Source organism: Camelus dromedarius, chromosome Y, assembly GCF_036321535.1.
Source record: "Camelus dromedarius isolate mCamDro1 chromosome Y, mCamDro1.pat, whole genome shotgun sequence".
NCBI lineage: Eukaryota > Metazoa > Chordata > Mammalia > Artiodactyla > Camelidae > Camelus > Camelus dromedarius.
In genome coordinates, this window is record NC_087473.1 from 13,559,865 (window position 1) to 13,580,487 (window position 20,623).

At 33.9% G+C, this 20,623-nt stretch overlaps 1 protein-coding gene across 5 annotated transcripts in view; it reads right to left on the reverse strand.

Moving 5' to 3' along the window:
* Nucleotides 1-4,606: 4,606 nt before the first annotated feature.
* LOC135320462 (probable ubiquitin carboxyl-terminal hydrolase FAF-X) overlaps nucleotides 4,607-20,623 on the reverse strand; it is a 102,870-nt gene continuing 86,853 nt past the window's right edge. For 3 of the 5 annotated variants that reach the window (XM_064483609.1, XM_064483607.1, XM_064483606.1), the window contains 13 exons: nucleotides 19,504-19,677; nucleotides 17,056-17,197; nucleotides 15,158-15,905; nucleotides 14,593-14,716; nucleotides 13,787-14,012; nucleotides 13,124-13,253; nucleotides 11,346-11,531; nucleotides 10,663-10,883; nucleotides 10,487-10,575; nucleotides 8,052-8,208; nucleotides 7,686-7,898; nucleotides 7,210-7,305; nucleotides 4,607-6,186 (listed from right to left, as the gene is read on the reverse strand). In XM_064483609.1, the coding sequence (XP_064339679.1) occupies nucleotides 6,049-6,186; nucleotides 7,210-7,305; nucleotides 7,686-7,898; nucleotides 8,052-8,208; nucleotides 10,487-10,575; nucleotides 10,663-10,883; nucleotides 11,346-11,531; nucleotides 13,124-13,253; nucleotides 13,787-14,012; nucleotides 14,593-14,716; nucleotides 15,158-15,905; nucleotides 17,056-17,197; nucleotides 19,504-19,677 (2,644 nt within the window). In that variant the 3' untranslated portion in view covers nucleotides 4,607-6,048. Of the gene's footprint in view, nucleotides 6,187-7,209; nucleotides 7,306-7,685; nucleotides 7,899-8,051; nucleotides 8,209-10,486; nucleotides 10,576-10,662; nucleotides 10,884-11,345; nucleotides 11,532-13,123; nucleotides 13,254-13,786; nucleotides 14,013-14,592; nucleotides 14,717-15,157; nucleotides 15,906-17,055; nucleotides 17,198-19,503; nucleotides 19,678-20,623 lie in introns of those variants that run through there. The other 2 variants (XM_064483608.1, XR_010379615.1) reach the window with 2 other exon arrangements.

Consider the following 20,623-nt stretch of genomic DNA (forward strand, 5'->3'; position numbering starts at 1 on the left):
AAATTTATAAGGAACCACAAAAGACCCTGAATAGCCAAAACAATCTTTCATAGGTCTTCCCCCCTCCCCCTTTCCTCATTTGTTCTCTTTTCTTATAGTTTGATGATTAGAGAAGATCCTTTAATATTTGTTGTAAAGCTGGTTGGTGGTGCTGAAATCTTTTAGCTTTTGTTTATCTGTGACGCTTTTGACTTCTCCATCAAGTCTGAATGAGAGCCTTGCTGCATAGGGTATTCTTGGTTGTAAGTTTCCCCCTTGCATCACTTTAAATATGTCATGCCACTCCATTCTGGCCTGTAGAGTTTCTGCTGAAAAATCAGCTGATAACCTTATGGGAGTTCCCTTGTAGATTATTTGTTGCTTTTTTCCCTTCTAATTTTAATATTTTCTCCTTATCCTTAATTTTTGTCAGTTTGATGACTATGTGCCTTGGTGTGTTCCTCTTTGGGTTGATCTTGGGTGGAACTCTCTGTGCTTCCTGAACTTGGATGACTTTTCCTTTCCCAAGTTGGGGAAGTTTTCAGTGATTATCTCTCCAAAAATTTTCTCAGGTTCTTTCTCTCTTCTCTTTCTGGGACCCCTATAATGTGAATATTAGAGTGCTTCATGTTGTCCCAGAGTTCTCTTAAACTATCCTCATTATTTTGTATTCTTTTTTTCTGTTTTCTGTTCTGAAGTAGTGATTTCCACTAATCTGTCTTCTAGCTCACTGATCTCTCCTTCTGCCTCATTTAGTCTATTCTTGGTTCCTTCTACTGTATTGTTCATTTCAGTGATTTTATTCTTCAACTCTGGGTATTCTTTATATTTTCCAACTCTTTCCTAAAACCTTCACTCTGCATCTATACTTCTCTTGAGTTCTCTGAACATATTGGCCATCATTACGTTAAACTCTTTCTCTCTTCATCACTTATTTCTTCTTCTGAGATTTTATCTTGTGCCTTGGCCTGGGAAATATTCCTTTGCTGCCTCATATCATCTATCTTTCTTTGTGTTTGTGGACTCCTTCCACAGGCTTTGGGGTTATTGTTTTCTTATTTCTAGTATCTGCCCCTGGTGGATGAGGCTGGACTAGAGGCTTATGCAGACTTCCTGGCAGGAGGAGCCAGTGCCTGCCCACTGCTGGGTGGAGCTTGGTCCTGGACCTCTGGTGTGTAGGACTGTGTCTAGAGGCCTTTGTGGCTCAGGAAGTCTGCTGATGGGTGAGGCTGTGTTCCCACCCTGTATGTTGTTTGGCCTGAGGCTTCCCTAGAGCTGTTGGTTGGGGCTTGGTCTTGGTGTTAATGATCCAATCAAGATGCCAGCCTCGAAAAAAGCTCATGCAGATGTACACTCCCAGAATGTCTGCTACCAGCTTTTTGTCCCATGAGTGAGCTGCAGCCGTCCCCTATGTCCCCAGGAGACCCTCCAAATCCAGCAGGCAGGTCTGGCCCAGGTTCCTATGAAATCACTGCCTGTGTCTTTGGAATTGGCGCACATGAGATTCTGTGTATGCTACCCAAGCGAATAGTCTCTGTTTCCCCGAGTCCCATGGGCTTTTTAAGCCAAGCCCTGCTGGCCTTCAAAACCAGATGTCCTGGGGTCTCCTTCTTTTCCCAGTCCTGGGACCTGAGCTTGGAGCTTGACATGGTTCTTAGAGCTCTCACTCTTGTGGGAGGGTCTCTGCAACTTATCAGATCTTCAGCTTGAGGATTGCTCACTCTGGGGATATGAGGCCCAGTTATATTGTGAGCACGCCCATCCTACTGTCCTGCTGTGGTTCCCTCTTTATGTTCCAGTTGCAGATCTTTTTTGGTAAGTTCCAGTCTTTTTTTTTTTGATGGTTGTTTAGCAGTCAGTTGGGGATTTGTTGTAGTCATGAGAGGCGAACTCATGGGCCTATTACTCCACCATCTTGACTGGAAATCCTGACATTATGTTAATTTTGATAGAAACTTGTTTATTGCTGTTTTGAACTTTGTTTTGCAGTTGATTTAGTATTTCTTATTTGTTCCTTTTTTTTCCCCTTTTGAAGTTTGATATATTTCTTTTGTATTATCTTTCATGTTTGCTACTCTATTTTAGGATTTTGATTTGTGGTTACTGTTTTTTGAGTATGTTAAACCTTTACTCTTTGCTTTACATTGGTAGTCATATAGGCAAACACATCATAGAAAGAATGAAAAAAAAAATCTATATTTTCTTGCTGTCCTCTCCCACCTTTTGTGATTTTGATGTCCTCTTGAACATCTTCATGTTTGTCTCTTGCAGCTCCTTTTTGTTACATTTCCAATTATGCTTTTCTTGTTTCTATGGTTTCTGCATCTTTTCTATTTAGAGTAAACCTTTCAATATTTCTTTTAGCATAGGTTTAGTATTGCTGATTTTTAGTTTTTGCTAGTCTGTGAAGTTCTTTGTCTCTCCTTCTCTTCTAAAGCATAGCCTTGCTGAATAGAGTATCCTAGGTTTTAGGTTTTTCTTATTCAGGACTTTGAATGTATCTTGCCACTCCCTTCTGGCTTGTAGTGTTTGTGTAGAGAAATCAGGTGAAAGCCTTACGAGTGTTCGTGTGTAACTCTTATTTTTCTCTTGCTTCTCTCTTTAGGATCATTTGTTTATCTTTAACTTTGGCCATCTTGATTATAATGTTTCTGTAGCTGTTTTTGAGTTCTTGTTTAGGACCATCTGTGCTTCCTGTAGTTGGATCTGTTTTCTTCTTCAGGTCAGAGGCATTTTCAGTCACAATTTCTTCAAATAACTTTTCAATTTCTTCAAATAACTTTTCAATTCACTTCGCTCTTTCTTCTCTTTTTGGGACTTCTATTATGCATAGGTTGGCATGCTTTATATTATCCCATCGGTCCCTTATTTTGCTTTCATTGGTTTTCTGTTGATTTTTGTGTGGTATTTTGATTGGGTGATTTTTGTTCCGGTCTCCTAAATCACTTATTTTTTTCCTCTGCATTATCTAGTCTGCTTTGGACTGCTCAGCCTTATCTCAGCCATTTTTTGTTTTTGATTGCCACCTCTTTATAGTTTCTATTTCCTTTTTGTAGTATTTGCATTTCTATTCAGTCTTATTTCCTTCACTGGTTTTACTCCGTTTTAAAGTCATGATCTAGTAAGTTGTTGAAGTCTATCTCACTGATCATTCTTTCAGGGGACTTGTCTTGTTCTTTTAATTAGGAATTTTTCCTATTCATTTTATTTCTTTCTCTGGCTATTTGGATTATGGAGTATCAGTTATCTACTGTGGTCTTGAGGGGTTGTTTTTGTTTTGTTTTAAAGTGGGAATGTCTCTGCATAGACTGTATGTGTGTAGTACCTTTGCTTCGTACAGATGGTTGACATGTCTTTCTTCCATGTGTATTGGCTGTTATCCCTTTGATTGTGGTTGGTGTGTGATCAGAGATATACTGATTGTTGTTGTTGAGGGGAACCTCCCTTTTATTGTGTGGTTACCACAGTCCTGTGAGGAGCTGGGTCTGCTCCTCTATTCTTGGAATATGGGCTTGCAGATCTGTTTCTGAGTGGCAATGTGCAGTAGGCAGGGTTGAAATGCTTTAGCTGGGAAGAGCTGCTGAGTGTACCTCACAGGAATTGGACACTGGGAAGTGCCTTCTGTGGTGATGTCACTTATGTGGGCTTACAAAGTACTCTGTTGACACTGCCCTTATCCCTGCCTCAGCCATGGGAATGTCAGCAACCCTCTCTACTGTGCCCCTCCCCCCCCAACCTCTCTGCCCAATCCCCCACAATTTCTATGCTTACAGAGCCACTTGTGCAGATCTGCAGATGTCAGGCTCTAGGACCCGCTGTAGTGAATGTGCAGTCACACACCTGGACCTGCAGTGTGTCACAAGGTCAGTGCAGATCCCAGCCCTGTGTCCCCTTATGGTATGCAATTGGGCTGTAAATGCTGAACCTATCCCTGCTGTGCGCCAGAAATTTGCCTGTTGGTCATTTGTCTTAAGAAGCTCAGGTCCACAGGGGTACTAGTGGAGCAAATCATCCTCCTCTGATTGAGGCTGTAATCAAATCTCAGTCCCACCTGTAAAGTTGTGGGGCCTCTGGGTATGGATACAGGTTTCATCCCCAAATCTACCTAGGAGCTGTGCACCAGCAATTGTGATGCTATCAATGAATCCTATCACTCCTCTCGAAAGAACATGCCAAGAATTCTGGCAGCAATACTCTCTGGGCTAGTGGTGACAGCTATTACAGTGCAGCTGCATTGCCCTCTTCCTCCTCCTGTGCACTAGCAGTGGTGCTTTCTTATGTGTGTCACAGGCTGTTCTGTTAAACACACATCCCCAGCCAGAGCTAACAACGCATTCCAGTCCGCTGGGGCTGCCTCTGTGCACTGGGCTCCAGCCCTCTCCCTGGATTGATCACCAATCTCTCACAGCCAGTCCTGGCCTACCCCTACTGGTTCAATGTCTAGGTCTAGGGATCACAGGGACCCTCTGTGCTGGCTTCTCTGAGTTCTGCCTGCTAAGCTGCTGCTGCTTTCTCTTCCAAGCATTGGAAGCTCCATTTCTGTCCCCAATGGAATTAATTTCAATATGTATCATGTAAGAACAGAAGGAAAGAGTAACAAGAAACAAAAACACACATGACAAAAGTCTTCTTAAATCAAATTCTATTTGTGAATTCAGCAAAATAATTTCTATAAAACAAAAACAGCAAAATATTTAAATAGTATAGGATGGACTGTATTTGTTTGCAAGGGTAGTTGGTTTTTAGACAGGTTCCAAAATATTACACACATTCAAAAGTTACCAATTCTTTTTTTACATATAGTATTTACTCATGAGTTTCTTGGAGTCCTGAAACAAATATTTATTTTAAAATAGTACTTCAGAATTATATTAACTAACAAGAAATTTATCTTTTAATTAAACTTCACAGCAAGACTTCTGGAATGGAAGAGGAACTGGGACAACTTTGCTTACAATTAGAATTGTGCCTGACTAGAAAATCAGACAGATATCTTGGTGCAGTGGTATTTCAAACTACTGCAGGACTCTGATGATGTCCACTTCACTGGGCTCCATTTAAACAGAATTTTGGAAGCTTCAACAAATAAACTAATATATCAAAAACAAAACAAGCACACAAAATACAGTCTTCTATTATGTTCCACATATTCTGGCAAATTTTTGCATACTTGCTTAATTATTTTAAAATTGCTATTATCAATAGTTTCACATTCTTTATGCCATCAAGAGACTGAACTGTCAAACATTAGCTATGAAGAATATATATGTAACTAAAAATAGCCTGTGTCATATTTCTCCCTTTGTTTTATATTTATTCTTGTAAGAAATAAAAGCTTTGGGCAACAGAGCTGTCACTCTGGGGAAAACTGCTGTCATTCAGGTAACTGTGACGTCACTGGCTACACAAACTCATTGTGAAGCCAAGGTAAATGTTATGGAGTTACTGTATCTTTAAATGATTAATGTATTACTAGAATAAAAAGGTAATTAAAAATATCCAGAAACAATGTTACATCACCAATTCCCTGACATCATCCATAGAAATTCAAAGCCTTATAGGGGCTCCAGTAAGTAAGAATTAACAAGAAATGACTGGTGAGACTGATATGGATGAACATGTTTATGTTACCCTTTTTCTTTTTCTGGTGAAGGATTTGATCCAATTGCCATGAAGCTGACAATACTGGTTGCAGAATGCAGTGGACATAACAAGAAATTTTTTCCTTTTTTTTTTTTTTTTTGGAGATCTGACACTCATCAAAAAATTTTCTTACTTAAGAATTAACAGTCAAACACCAATATACTATATACACCTTTGCCATTTACATGTTAGTAACAGCCATTTATTACAAAACATTACACACTTCCTCCTGCAGGTGCCTTACATATCAATAGCAAATTTCTACAAATGAGACAGTGAATCAACTTTCTACAAATGAGACAGTGAATCAACTTTCTATTCCATGTTGAACAATTTTTCTAATTTAAAATACTATCCAGTTACAGGAGTTTGGATTGTTAAGGCCTGAGTGCCTGGTCTTAATGAAACCAGTTAATTATGGGCATTTCACTGATCCTTCATTTGAGATAAGGATACATCTTCACTGCCTTCATAACCTTCTTGTGCTCGTTGGCCAGTTTTCTGGTGATTGTTCAAGTGATGTGCCACTGGTCCTGTATATGGCTGTCCATGCAAGTGATTATTCTGAGAGGATGAAACATACCAGCATGTCAAACTTTTCAGGTGAAATAAAAAAATCATGGGCTACCGAGTGTCTAAAAGTGGACATATGTCCTATTTCTAGGGATTTATCTTTTAAAACCATTTGTGGTATCTGTAACTAAGAAATTGATTCTTTGATGTTGTAAGAAAAAATAAGTAGCATATATTAACAGTATTTTGAAAAACTGTACACATAAACCTGAGGTTATGATAAGATTTTATTTTACCTTCACTTCAAGAAACTATTTTAAGAAGTATTTTATCACCAAATGCTCTAAGAGAATTGGCTTCTGAAGTGGGGTCCTTGATCAACAGCATCAACATGAAACTTATTAGAAGTATAAAGTCTCATGCCCCTCTCCAACTCCTAACTAAATAAAAATTCTTAGGGGTGGGACTCGAGAATCTCTGCTTTTAACAAATGCTTTTATGTGATCTGAGGAACATTAAATTCAAGAACTCATGACTTAAAAGATGTGAATTAGTCACATTTATGGTTTAATTTCAGGACAATCTCTCAGAAACTCTCCTCTCAAACTGTTGCTTCTGTAATGAAAGTTTCTTGAGATGAACCTTTCTGATCAGTTTTTTTCCCTCTTCTATTGAAGTTAGTCAAATTGTTAATTTCAAAACACATTTTATTGGAACTGAATATTGCTGCACAACAGTAACCAAGAAACTTTTGTTTTAAATGTTTCTACAATAATTTTTAATTTTATGCTAATGTGAAATATCATTTTTATTACCTACAGCTATTAGTACAAGAGGGCTGCCTAGCTAACAAAGAAAATACTACAGGGGAAGTCAAAACATACTATAACATGATTACACTTCAACCATTCTTCTTATGATCATCTTGTCAAAGTTATCATAGGTAATCTCTTTATTACTTTATATAAAGTCACACCTAATAAATTACAAAATATTCAAGAAAAATAATTAAATAATCTTTAAGCACAAAAATTTGTTTGGGGGATAAAAAAATGAAAACAAACTCTTGGTTACCTGTTGATAGTGAGATCCAGATGGATGAGGATATAATGTGGCATCTTCCGGTGGAGAAGATTCATGCTCATCTGGAGCATCTTGCTCATCTGGCTCCTAATATCAAATATTTATAAAGAAATTAAGAGTTTGACTATAAAATAACTTTAAATTTATTTTAATCTACTTCTTTTGAGATAATTTTTTTAAATCCACTAAGATGACATCTTTTTTTTTCTTTTACTGTAGAAAAACTAATTCACAACTAAAGAACAATTCTGATTTTCCTACATGTGATTTTTAGACAATTTCACAGAAATTTCTCCAGGGTAACTGTAACAAAGGAATTAGCAAGCTCATTTGATTATTTAAGAATATATCAACACTAAAGTCAAACTGTATCACATTTTTTTATACAATAAACACTGGCCTATAAAATGAAAAATTACTTTTCTTTTCTATCTGTTGCTCATTTGTGGCTTTTTAAAAATTTTTACCTCCTCTGGACAGAGTTCACAAGCTTTTGCTAGTGTCATCCTAGCACTATTTGATCTCTCTAAGAAATAACCATTTGATGTTTCATTGCTTTGCACTGGAGGAGACCAATTGTTATAAGTGTACTGAGGATTGCCAGTGTATGGTCTTCTTTCTAGTTCATCTCCAAGCCATTCCACTGCCCAGGTCCACTTTCTTTTAAGATCTCCATTACCCTTCAAAAGAAAATAAAATTATTTATTAAAAGAGTTTGGAATATTTCAACAGTAACTTAAAATGCTAACTCCAAATTTTCACGATTCTTTTCTTTTAAAGTGTTCCTTAATTATGATTCAAATTATTACAAAATTAAAAGAAAACATTCTCACCTGTAATATTTGGTAGGCAACAGGGCAATTGCTAAAGAGAGCTACCATGCATTTTATACATTGGTACGCTCTTTTTTGATAGTGATTCTTAGAGCGCTGGACAGTATCAAACAACCCATCTCGATCATCTGGGATACCTTTAAGAGCATTATGAATTCTAAAAAAGAATCAGACAGAAAAATTTGTAGTACTTGTTAGCTAACATTTGGGTGCCTACCGTCTGCCATTCAATACATGCTTTGATATAATCATCTAATTTACCTACGCTTAGAGTTAATTACTAAGTAGACAGCATGAGAAACTCTACTTCATATAGGAGAAAACAAGTACAGAAGTCAACTTGCCTAATGACACAGCTAGCAAGATGGAGAGCTGGCTAAAGTCTGACTCAAGAGTCTAAAGTCTTAACCAAATTATTATCAACCCAAAATGATTTTGGTACACTGTAATTTAAACAAATTACTAAATCAGTTAAGGATACCAATATTATACTCTTCTCGTTAAAGTTAACTACAAACTATGTCTTCATGACTGCCTCAGTTGAGAATGGGTTACTCCAAGTCAGAACATATTTTAAGATTTCAGGGTGTAAAGTAAGGGTCTAGTTTCTATAAAAGTGGTAATACAATTTGGCAGCACAAAATTAACCTGAATTCTAATCATTAGAATTCATGGTAGCTAGACAGATTTTCACTGCCCACAGTATAATACATCTGATTTGCTAATCATTCCGTTTCAGCTCCACCAAATCTCATAACATTTTATACTGTCAATTGACCATTGTTCTTAAAAGCTAACTTATAGTTACTTGTGAGTAAAAAAGAGTGCCTTCTTTCATACCAGTGTCTAAATAGAACGTATCTACAAAAAATACTCTTTTGTACCATTTACTTTATAGGATATCACTATATTCCAAACAAAAAGCAGGTATTTTTTTTTAATGTGCTTTGTTTTGCAGTATACCTATAATATAAAGTTTGTTTAGAAAATACTTCAGTAATTTTTCAAAATCTAATAACTGCAGACACAAAATAATGTACACTGATACTGTCTGCCTTGACACTTAAAAGTATTGTAATATATACCTACTTTTATTCTTCAGTTTTAAATGGTAACAAAGTGACACTCAATATTTCTGCCACATCACCATTAGTGTCAACAGCTTTCATAAGCCATTATAAGCAATACTGTTTAGGATTCTGTTGTTATGCTGCGTAAATAGTGCTCAGCATATAGTAGACATTTTGTAAATATCTCTTAAATATCTTTTATTGAGTAAATCAAATATTTATTTTATAAAACAAAATACTTCATGCTTAGTTAAGCTGCTGACGATATTTTATTAATTTGTCTACAAAAGCCCCACTATTATCCATATTAATCCAGTATTTATACCTTTACTATTATCTCTTCCTTGGGTGAAAAAAGATTAATGATGAGTTTAAAGCATATATAAGAAATCACATAGTAAATAATGCATGCTTACAAGTTCTTCTGAAAAAAAAAAAAAAAATCATCCTATCAGACCAACTAAAAGTATCCAATTCTTTTAAGATACTGAAATAGGTACTGAAAGTAAATGAATACAGATTGTAATGTTTTTATTTCAAGACAATTTTTTTTTTGTTAACATTATTTTGACATTGATTTGTTGGAAATCTATGATGGTAAATCTTTGATGGTGATAATTTGAAATTAATTCAGAAGTCTAGTATTTCTAGTCCCCTGAAATTCAAAATTATAATGATTAATCTTTAAGCACTGTGTTCCACAAATTTATTATTTATTTAAACTTAAGTTCACTTTTAGAGGTTTGTTTGACTTATTACTAATGGGTGATGATGTGTATACAAACTTGTTTCCCAAAATAATTACAAAAAAATAATCTGCCTGTGGGGAGAAAAGTGAGGCTCACTTGGTAGGGTTCAGCAACTAATTCTATACCATTATTCTCAGGCTAAGTTTTACTGCAAAGAGCAAATTTTGGGAAGAACATCAAAGGTCAGTTGGTAGGATACCTTAGTTCTTGACTCCTCATATACTAATAAAACCACTGACAGACTAGGGATTATTTTTAGATAACAAAATGTTACTTAGTGTGACTACTTAAAAAGCAAGTACATTTAACTGTAAATTACTATTAATAGAACTTAAAAACTTATCCAAAGCCAATGTTAGTTTTCTTAGTTAAAGAAAGGTGAAAAACATGAAAAGGAAAGGAAAAGCTAGTATTAAGTATAAGACTGAAGCTTTAAGAGAAAATAATGAAAATGAAACAAAACTGTGATAGGTGAGACATTTCCTTCATTTTGGTTATATTTTTAAAGATAGAACATTTGATAGAGCTTGAAGAAAAATGTATTTGACTACTAGGAACTTCAGTTGTTTCTAGAACCTAGAAAAATGTAATTATTCTGGCAAAAAGTGTATTCTACCTGTGAGTCTGCCAGGAATCCTCTATCAGTAAAATCTGCAGAAGAAGATCCAAATAGGGCCGAAGTTCATAGGTGTATGAATATGCAACCTAAAAGCAGGTAAAACATAACTGAATTTCTTATTTAAAGAAATAATGAATCAAATTATGGGCATATGAATGTTTATTCTCCTTTACCTGCCAGAGAAGTTCACTGAGGACAGTAGAAGAGAACTGAGGATTCTCCCAGCAGCAAAAACGAAGCAATTTAATGGTTTCCTCTGAGTTACTGCAGTCTTCAATTATTTTCTTCACATAACTTGTTCTCACAAATAAAATGTCTGCCACACTCTGCTGAATTGGCATTAGAGGCTGTGATAAATTAGGATCACCAAAAGGATTGGGAAGAGGAGGATTACCTAGAACACATTAGCCATCAATGAATTAAAAGCCAACAGACTTCTTCCAAAATTGTAATACTAAAGTTTTTATTTTAAAAACTAACCAGAAATTAAGTTTCCTAAGCATAATAAACATTCATTAAAATGAGTGATATAAACATTCATTAAAATTAAATTAAAACGAATGATATACTAAGATAAGGTGCAAAAATATAAATGCTAACACTGAAAGAAAAAAAGTTAAAATTCTTAAACCAACTACTTCATAAATAAGGGATTTATCACAGTAGGCAGTACATTTTGAAAAAGGTCTCTTTTAAACACATGAAAAAGTGAATGGTTTAAAAATGTAATATTCCCAAAGTATGGTCCCTTCAGTCTTCTACTTCAGTTTCTTAAGTCTTCAGAATTTTAATTAAGTACTATAGAAGCCTAACAATATTTTTAAACTGCTGTAAAGAATGAGGCTTTCTACTTTACCATTGATTGACGATTGCATTCTCGATGAGACATTGCAACAGCGGATCAGCTGAGATACCACTGAGTATAACTTGCCTAATTCAGCATACTGATATTTGATTGGAGGACCTGGTCCTTCATCTAAAGACACAAGCATAAAGGTAGCAGGTACATTCAATTTCAGAAGCTGTGTCTTTTCTGCCATACCTGTAAAGAAGGAAAAAGAATAAAGCGTAGCACAAATAAAGTAAAAAAGGCAAGTGCCACTTTAATAAAAAGGGACCTAACTAAAAGCTCACCCCTGCTTTGATAAACTGCAGAAATATAGACAGAATACATATCAAATGGAAAATACACTGATTAAGTGAAGTTAAATGTAATTATTATAACCATAAAGTAGTAGTAATGATGACTCTGGCATTCCAATTATACTAAATCCTACAGAAGTGTACACTTTCTAGGACATAGAGACTGGAGGGGCCTAGAAAGCATCTCATCAAAATAAGGTATGATGACAAAGACAGAAACTACATTAAATGAGAAATAAAATCTGTTTTGTGATCTTCCATTTTCTCTTTCTCACTCCTTAGTGAATATCCCTCTGCCCCCGGAGAAAAGTCTAAATTCCTTTCTTGTTTTTTAATTTTCAAATTCCTCATGCTTATTTAGTTTCTGTTTTGAGGCTGAAAAATAGTTCTCAAACTTAACTAAGAAGCAGACCCACAGACATAGAGAACAAACTAGTGGTTACAGGGGGGATGGACAAAGAGGAGGGGTAATACATGTGTAAGAGAGTAAGAAGTAACAAATTATTAGGTATAAAGTAAACTAAAAGGATATATTATACACTATGAGGAATGTAGCCAACATACTATAATAACTATAAATGGAGTATAACCTTTACAAATTGTGAATCACTATACTATACACTTATAAAACTTATATACAATCATACTTCAACCAAAAAATTAACTTTTTTTCTGTTAATTAATAATCTAAACATCACTGAAAATATTACAAAAAATTTTTATGTATATTTCTGGCTATCAATTTATTCAATAAAACAGTGACTCACGGCTGTTCACAAGAATTTTCCAGTTTAGGTGAGAAGCAAGACAAAAAACTAAAAACTATCAAAACACAATGGAATAGCACAACAAAATAATACAGCATAACTCTTTTAGGTTACTATTCTGGAACCACTGAAAAGAAATGAATAGGTGTTTGATGAAAAGCAGACTACTCTGAAAAGAGTATCTTGAAAATGACAGTTACTAATTGATACAGATTTCAACAGAAGAATTTAAGTAAACAACTTAAGTATATTATCACTGATTGCAACTTACATTTTACCAAAACTTACATACAATAGGCCAACTTCTTTGGGAAGTGAATCCTAAACGTGGTAAGTACAATCACGTGGTATACTTTAGAAAATAAAGATTTTTTTTCCTAGTCTAGGAATTTTGATTCAGATGGTGTCAAATGTAGCCTGAGGATCAGTAGTTTTTAAAAACCAGCATTAAGATAAAAACAAACAAAACAAAACCAAACCGTGAACCTGACACAGTTTCTGATCTTAATGACTGTTAAGAAGTAGGTGCACAAGTTAGAATACAAGATGAAAATTGCCACTAAAAAGTTATGTGGATAATCTGCAATGGATTTCAAGTATAAATATGAAACACTGCTTCTATTTTAGAAGATATTAGTTCTCATCACGTGTTTTTAAAAGGCTTTCATCATTTATTATGTAAATATGAGACAATATATAAAGCAAAATTATGAAAAGTTCTTACCTAAATTGGCATACATCACAAACAAATTAAAGTATTGCTGTAAATGACGGCCATGTTCTGAAACTTCCCTTCTCAGGAGATTTAATAATGCTCTTAGTAAGTGATCACTCAAGCTTAAGTTATCACATGCCTGTGAAGCAAGATTATTTTATCAGCAACATGATACAGAACAGTATACTTTCATTTCCATTAAAAAGAGTACGTTTACAAATACGGTTATTAGGCAGAAATATGAGGTTTGAAATTATTAAATATATTTACTTTTTGAGAGAAGAAATAAAAAGCTGGGGAAGATTTCATTGCAGATGCTTTATACGGTTTTACTTGTTAAAAAATAATAAAATAAAAAACATGTGTATAGTTTTATGCTAAAAATGCTACTCAAAACACTTAAATTCAGCCATTATAAAATTAAACCTCAGTGGAATATACAAAATCTGAAGACTAAATAAGCTCAAGTAACTAAATAAGGTATACGCCTTATATTTTAAAGTGCCCAATAATCATATATTACTGTGAAATAATTTTAAGGAACTTAACAATATATGTATACATTAATATATGGTATAAATGTCAAACAGATGCACATGTTTATTTGATTTGATCTGGCAGAAAACAATTTACGTTGAAGTATTTCATAGTTAGAGAAAAGCTTTCAATTACCTGACTAGAAGGTCCTGGAGATGTGAAAGATGAAGGACAAGGTCCATCTTGCAAAGAAAAATGTGCAATAAATACTATAAGTTTTGCAAATGCACCCCTCACTTCTGCACTAGGGCACTCCAGAAGGTATTCAGAAAAACGATTTGAAACATTGAAAAGGACATTATGAGCAAACCAAAAACGTACATTTTTGCTGTGACGGAGTAGAATGCACAGTGCATCATACCTAAAACAGAAAATACATGAATTTTCAATAATATGCTTCCACTTTGCTACAGTGAACCAACAGGTTTCTGTGAACCAAATAAAGAGGAAAGATCTGTACAATTAATGGTCATGGTCTGTTCTAATACAAATACCAGCTCTGCGACTTGATCTAGTCCTATAGTCACAAGACAAACTGTGTATGTAGGTGGATACAAATCTATTAATAAACTATTTCTGATCTAGTAATACTTCCTTAAAGTCTTCTAATCTGAGAGATACTAAGAATGGCTGTTAGATCAGTGTATTAGAATGTCCACCATACTTTTAGTTATAAACTTAATCCTGTAATCTAAAAATCCTCTTCCTTTTATATGTATGCCAGAATTCCACGTAGTAAAGCTAAAAATAAGAACAGAAACAGGATCCAATTTTAAAAAATAAAAGGCCCATTAAATTTGAGCATTTTTAATACGACTTCTCTCAACATAACTATTACTATTATTACTAAATAAGATTCCCACAGTAGGGGAAAAATAGAGTACTAACAGTGAATCAAATCAATTCTAAGTACAAAATAAATAAAATTCAAAGCCATGTACCAATCACTGGCAGGGCCACGGACTATTTTCTTGGTGTGAAATCCAATGGTAAAGAGGAATCTAGCTGCAAGCTGAATACTAATCATAGTGATTTCTTCTGCTTCAGGCAACAAGTGATCTTGTCCTTAAGTAAAAAGCACATTAACAATCAAATACATTTTGTTTAAATCTGTTTAAACAAATGTTTCATGTTTAAAAAAACCCCTTAGCTACTAAAAGTAATCCACAGCACTTATCCAATTCATATTTCAAACTAATGCTTAGTCAAAAAAACCTCTTATAAAAATTAAAGTTCTTCTGTATTTCTATATACTGACTGCCACTATTCAAACATTCTTAAATAGTTAAGTACATTCTTAAACACATCTTAAATACCTGACTTTAAAATAGCTAGGACTAAAAACGCTGACACATTAAAGTAAAATGAGTCTAATTTTATTGAAAAAAAAAAAGAACATAAAAAAACTGAATAAAAACATTAAACACTAATGGTACTTGATAAATCCTACAAATGAAGTAAAAATTCTTCTTTATTAATAAGAAAAGCTAAATTTAAGAAACTTACCAGGAGCAGGGCTTAAGTAAATACCATTACATGTAAGCAGTTTTCTCACAAATTGAAAATATTCTAAACTATACTGCATTCGGTTATGCATGAATTGCACATTTTGTTTCCGTACACTTCTCTCAATGGCTGGTGACATCATCTGATGGGGTTTTGTGATAGTTAGCTCTGATACATATCTTATCATCTCATCATCTCGGTCTACTGTGTCCATTCGTTCATAAAAAAGTATATAAGCATTCCACCACCTTTTCTGCCGCCTGTATGACATGCGCTTCATCATATGATCAAATACTTCTCCCATGTACTCTCCACCAAAACACTGATTTTTCATTTCTTCATCATCATCCATTTTACACTCTGTTACATCTCCATCATCAAATTTATACCAGCGATTTCTCTCACCATCTTTACCACTCCTTTGAATGATGTAGGAATAATAATGTCCACCACTTGCTTGACCACTGTGTACAAGCACCCCGACAAGTCTGTATTTTGTGCTTCCTGCTGTCTCATCTTTAGACTGTTCATTCTGTTGTATCAACTGACTATCTGGGTTTACATTATCTCCTTCCAGTTTTGCAACACCTGGTACTGTGTAAGGTTCCATGTCCAGCTCTCGTGGAAATTCAAAATAATCATTGAATTTAATTGCACATTCTCTTTCCCAGTCATAGTCAAATCGTTTCAACTGGATAGCAAGAACAGGAGGCAATTTTTTAATCAGCAAGCGCTTCACAGTATCAACCTGCAACAAATAGTAAATATAAGTGAATGCTCTTTTATAATCCAAATAAAACAAAATAAATTTAATGGTATAATTAAAAACTTTATGATCTATCCAAATTTGTTCACAAATAAATAAATAGTGAACACAATCAAGGTCATTTTGTCACTAATGAGTTTTCGAAAATATTTATACCAAGCTCAATATATGTAGCCACTCATTTGTTGCTAACTGCCAGAATCAGTGATACAGAAACTAATAACTACCTGGGTTCCATACTGCTAGAGCTATCTGATCATGTTACTTTTTTGATGTTTACATTTGTTAGTAAGTAGAATCTGCTATGAGCAAACTTAAGATAACTAAGTAACAATATGCTAGTATATGTAACACTGCCTGATAACTAAATAGATAAACATTGCGTCTGATCCACATTACCTTCTAAAAATGTGTTACCGAGGTGCTTTCTTTAAAAATGTATGGATTAAGAGTGGCAAGATCTGTAAGAAACTGCCCCAGAAGAAACTGTGTCAAAGCTACAGGAAGCAAACAGTATTGCTTTAGAGATCAAAAGGGTGCGTAAAGTCAAAACAATGCTAGTAAGTTGGAGATGAGAGGGTAAGGTGGGAAAATATTTACTATTTATCATATAATAGTTTTCAAAGATATGTTACAATTCCGTGCCACAAAATGTTTAAATGCTACAGATAAAATTACCTGGCTGGATTGAAAAATCGTATCTGGTCTTTAAAACTGGAGGTAGTTGTGAAGACCTGATGTAACCAAATAAAATTAGCAAACTGTACTCCTCAACTTTAAAAAGTAATTCAATAGCAATGTGTCTCAGGGCAGAAATGGAAAGTAACTGCACAACTTTTAAACTACAAGAAAAAGTGATATTAAGCTATTGCGACTTCCAAAATTTATCAACCAATTGAAAAAATATTTTCTCAGTTTATTATTTTCTCACAATGTTGTTTCCCTGACACATGTTTAAATTACTTATCATCTTGACTATCTTCTTGTTACCGCTATAGCAAAGTACAGATAAAGCAGAGGTAAATTTTGAGGATGAAAATGATGTCCTTCAATTCTGTTAAATGTAATCATATTTATTTAAAAAAAAAAAAAAGACAACAAAAAAACCCCAAACCCTATTAACAATACATACCTTTTTATCACATTTTTCACAACGATATGCATTTGCACCTTCCAATAAATCTCCTTTGATATACTGTTCCAAAGAATCAAGAAGGTTTTGGTGATTTCTAATATCTACATTCAGAGTTGTAAAAGATTCTTCACACTCGTATCTAAAGATATTATTTAAGAAACAATCAAAATAATTTATTCCTGAGGGTTCTAAATATTTTAAGTTCTGAACTTGATGAAACACACATCTGCAGCATTTACTGTACCATGTCAAAAGTATTACTCAAAGAGCATTACTCAAGTATCAGTTATCTTTCATTGCCCGTTTACTTTGTACTGGGCAATATATTAGATTCTTTGCACATTATTGCTATTTATCTTCAGAAAAAGCTTGTTAGAGATACATATCTGTCTCTTTCTCAGATATGGAAACTGGAGTGGGGACAAGGTGATGAATAAAGGATATGACAAAGAGATTAAAGCAGAGTCCACTTTACTGGGCAGAGTGCTGATTTGAAGCCAGTCTGGCCTCACCGCTGAAGATTTTTGTATTATCTTGCACTGTTATCTGTGTTATTTAAATAGTAGTAATTCATGGTAGGGTAAAGGTAAAAATTCATCAAGTTTAGAAAAAAGGCTACTCATGAACTGAATTTTTAAATACTCCTCCACTGGTGTAATACAAAGTAGCAACTAATGTTTATAGCACTAAGATGTCAAGTTCTAACCTAATGTACAAGTTGAAATATCCAACACCCTTCTGTTCTAAAAAGTAGTAGAGTCATAAAAAGTAGTAGAGTAAGAAATGTGGGATGCAGTCAACAACTAAGATTACAGTGATTTTACACAAAAGGGGCTTTGTGTAATTCAGAAAATACGATAAATACATCCTCAGAGAGAATACATCCTTAATCATTAAATCCATCAACCAAACCAATATATCAAGAGTGTCTACACCATGCGTAAAGCACATGGAGACGATGATACATTTTAGACAGTCTTTCAGATTTAGGAACTTGTCATTCAGGAAGACAAAACAAGTACATAAACAGAAGTATTTATGAATGGTGTATTACATATTTTGCTACTGTGACAGAAACCTGTCCACAGAGAAAAAAAAAACTCCTAGAGGATAAACGGAGATTAACAGTTTCTCCTGAAACATACAACACTTAAAAAAAAAAAACCAAAAAGCACCCCCCTCAAAACATCCCAATGTTCTATAACATTAAGAAGATTTACATACTCCTAAAATGTCTTATCAACAATAAGCCTAGTTTCACTGGAACATGTCCTTCCTCTGCACAATGAGTATTTTCATTTAACAGAGCAAAGTGAAACAATCTATGAGTAATTTTGAAAACTAAGTAAAAAATTGAGGACTGATAGGAACAGATGACAGAGCTGAATTTTTATTTTCCACTTAATGTAAAAAGTCTTTCATAAGAACCCAAACTTGCCCAAGCTAGGGAATAAATGTCTCCCCACTTCTACTGAACAGTAATGTAATATAATATAATATAATATAATATAATATAATATAATATAATATAATATAATATAATATAATATAATATAATATAATATAATATACAATATAATATAATATACAATATAATATGAGTTTCTCATTTATTTAATATTACCTTTTCACAACTCATTTACTAGCTTCAAAAAAATCTGCTTTATCTTCTCACACTAAACTTAGGTTTACAGGATACATGAGTTTTTAGAAACTACTACCTTATTATTTAGCTGTAAGAAGGCTTCATATCAATATTTTGTGAACATAACAAGAAGTCAAAATAAAACTTCCACACAACAGGCATAAATGAGTGTCCATCAATAAACTTTCTGAACTATTAACACTAACCAAGAATTATTTATTTTCATTTGAAACTCTTAATAAATTGATCTCTTTTGTGCAAACATATCTAACATATCTCAAGCTAAGAACAGGAATTAATACTGCAGACCTGCCAGCTGAGACACTATCTTTAAACTATCATTAAGATAGTTCAAATATTATTCTAATATACACCAGGTAATTATCCTAAGTAGTAACTATGGATTTATGGAAAATTCCATTTTATTTCCTAGGATAAGACAAAACATAAGAATGTAAGACAAAATAATGAGATACTGACTACAGTAACAATAACCAAATATTACAGAAAAAGAAAAAACCCCTACAAAACTGTGAGGTCTAACATTGGGATATAATAATTGGCACTTTGCTTTCATATGTAAGTCCCAGTAAAAATTTTATTTGTATTATTAAAAAAAAGACCAATACAAAGTATATATTAAAAATGTTAATGGGGGGAGGGTATAGCTCAATAGTAGAGTGCGTGCTTGATATATATGAGCTCCTAGGTTTGATTCCCAGTACCTCCATTAAAAACAGATAAATAAAACTCTAGTTACCTCCACAAAACCCAAAACAAAAACGTTAACTAGTACTTACCTATGTGGGCAGCCTTGGCAAATCTTCTGATCAGCAAAGGAACCTCCTAGGACTTGACTTAGCATAGCTGGATGTCCTAAAGCTTTTAAAGCTTCATCTAAACTGTCCACCAAAGAATTAAAAAACTCTAAGGCATCATGTTGTTCACGTAGATTAACAGGTTCACCCCAAAGCCTAAGGAAAATACAGAATAAAATAAGCGGTATTCTTCATTCCCAGAATATCTCCATTTTACTTTCTGTAACAATAAAAATGATAATGACATTAGAAATGCAAGCTGAAACTTTGTTCTTGTATACAGGAAGTAGAAATAAAACAATACACATTATGTATTGGGTGGCAATGGTATCCAAAGTTATGCTCACACTGAAACTGGTACTCTAGTGTTGAAGAATTATAGTAAACAACAATGAGGCACAGGCACTCTGAATGGTATTACTTTATGTAACAGTATATTCATGCATTTCAAATTCAAGTGAACAGTCCATTAACATGAGAAGGAAAACTTAGTCTTACATGGATGTTACAATACTATGTTGTTATTTAATTGAGCTTAAATTTTGAGTGCTATATCACAAAGTTCCTAACAACTTAGTACCTAACTAAAATGACTTCTCCAAATGAAAAATGTTCTCTGCTTTACAGTTATTTTATTTTTCTGTAACCTGAATGAATTTAAAATTTAGGTCAATTAATCCTGAGAAAACGAATATCAATTGTGTGCACACAGAATGAAAACTGCTGCTGCAAAAATCCAGGTCATGCTGGAAGATCAAAAACAATATGTAATTTAATATTTACAGGATATATACACTGTAGAGAAGAAACATACTCACTTATCAAAAGACAAGAAAAAATTTTAAACCAGATAAGGACATTTATCTTCTTGTGTGTGTGTGGTGTGCTTTTACAATTTAAAACACTGGCTTCTGGGGAAAGGGTATAGCTCAGTGGTACAGAGCATGCTTAGCACACATGAGGTCCCAGGGTCTATCCCCATACCTCCATTAAAAATAAATAAACTAAATTAATTACCTCCCCACAACTCCCCTCTCCACAAAAGAGCAATTGAAAAAATGAAACACTGGCTTCTAATTAAAAAATTATTTTAAAAATTACA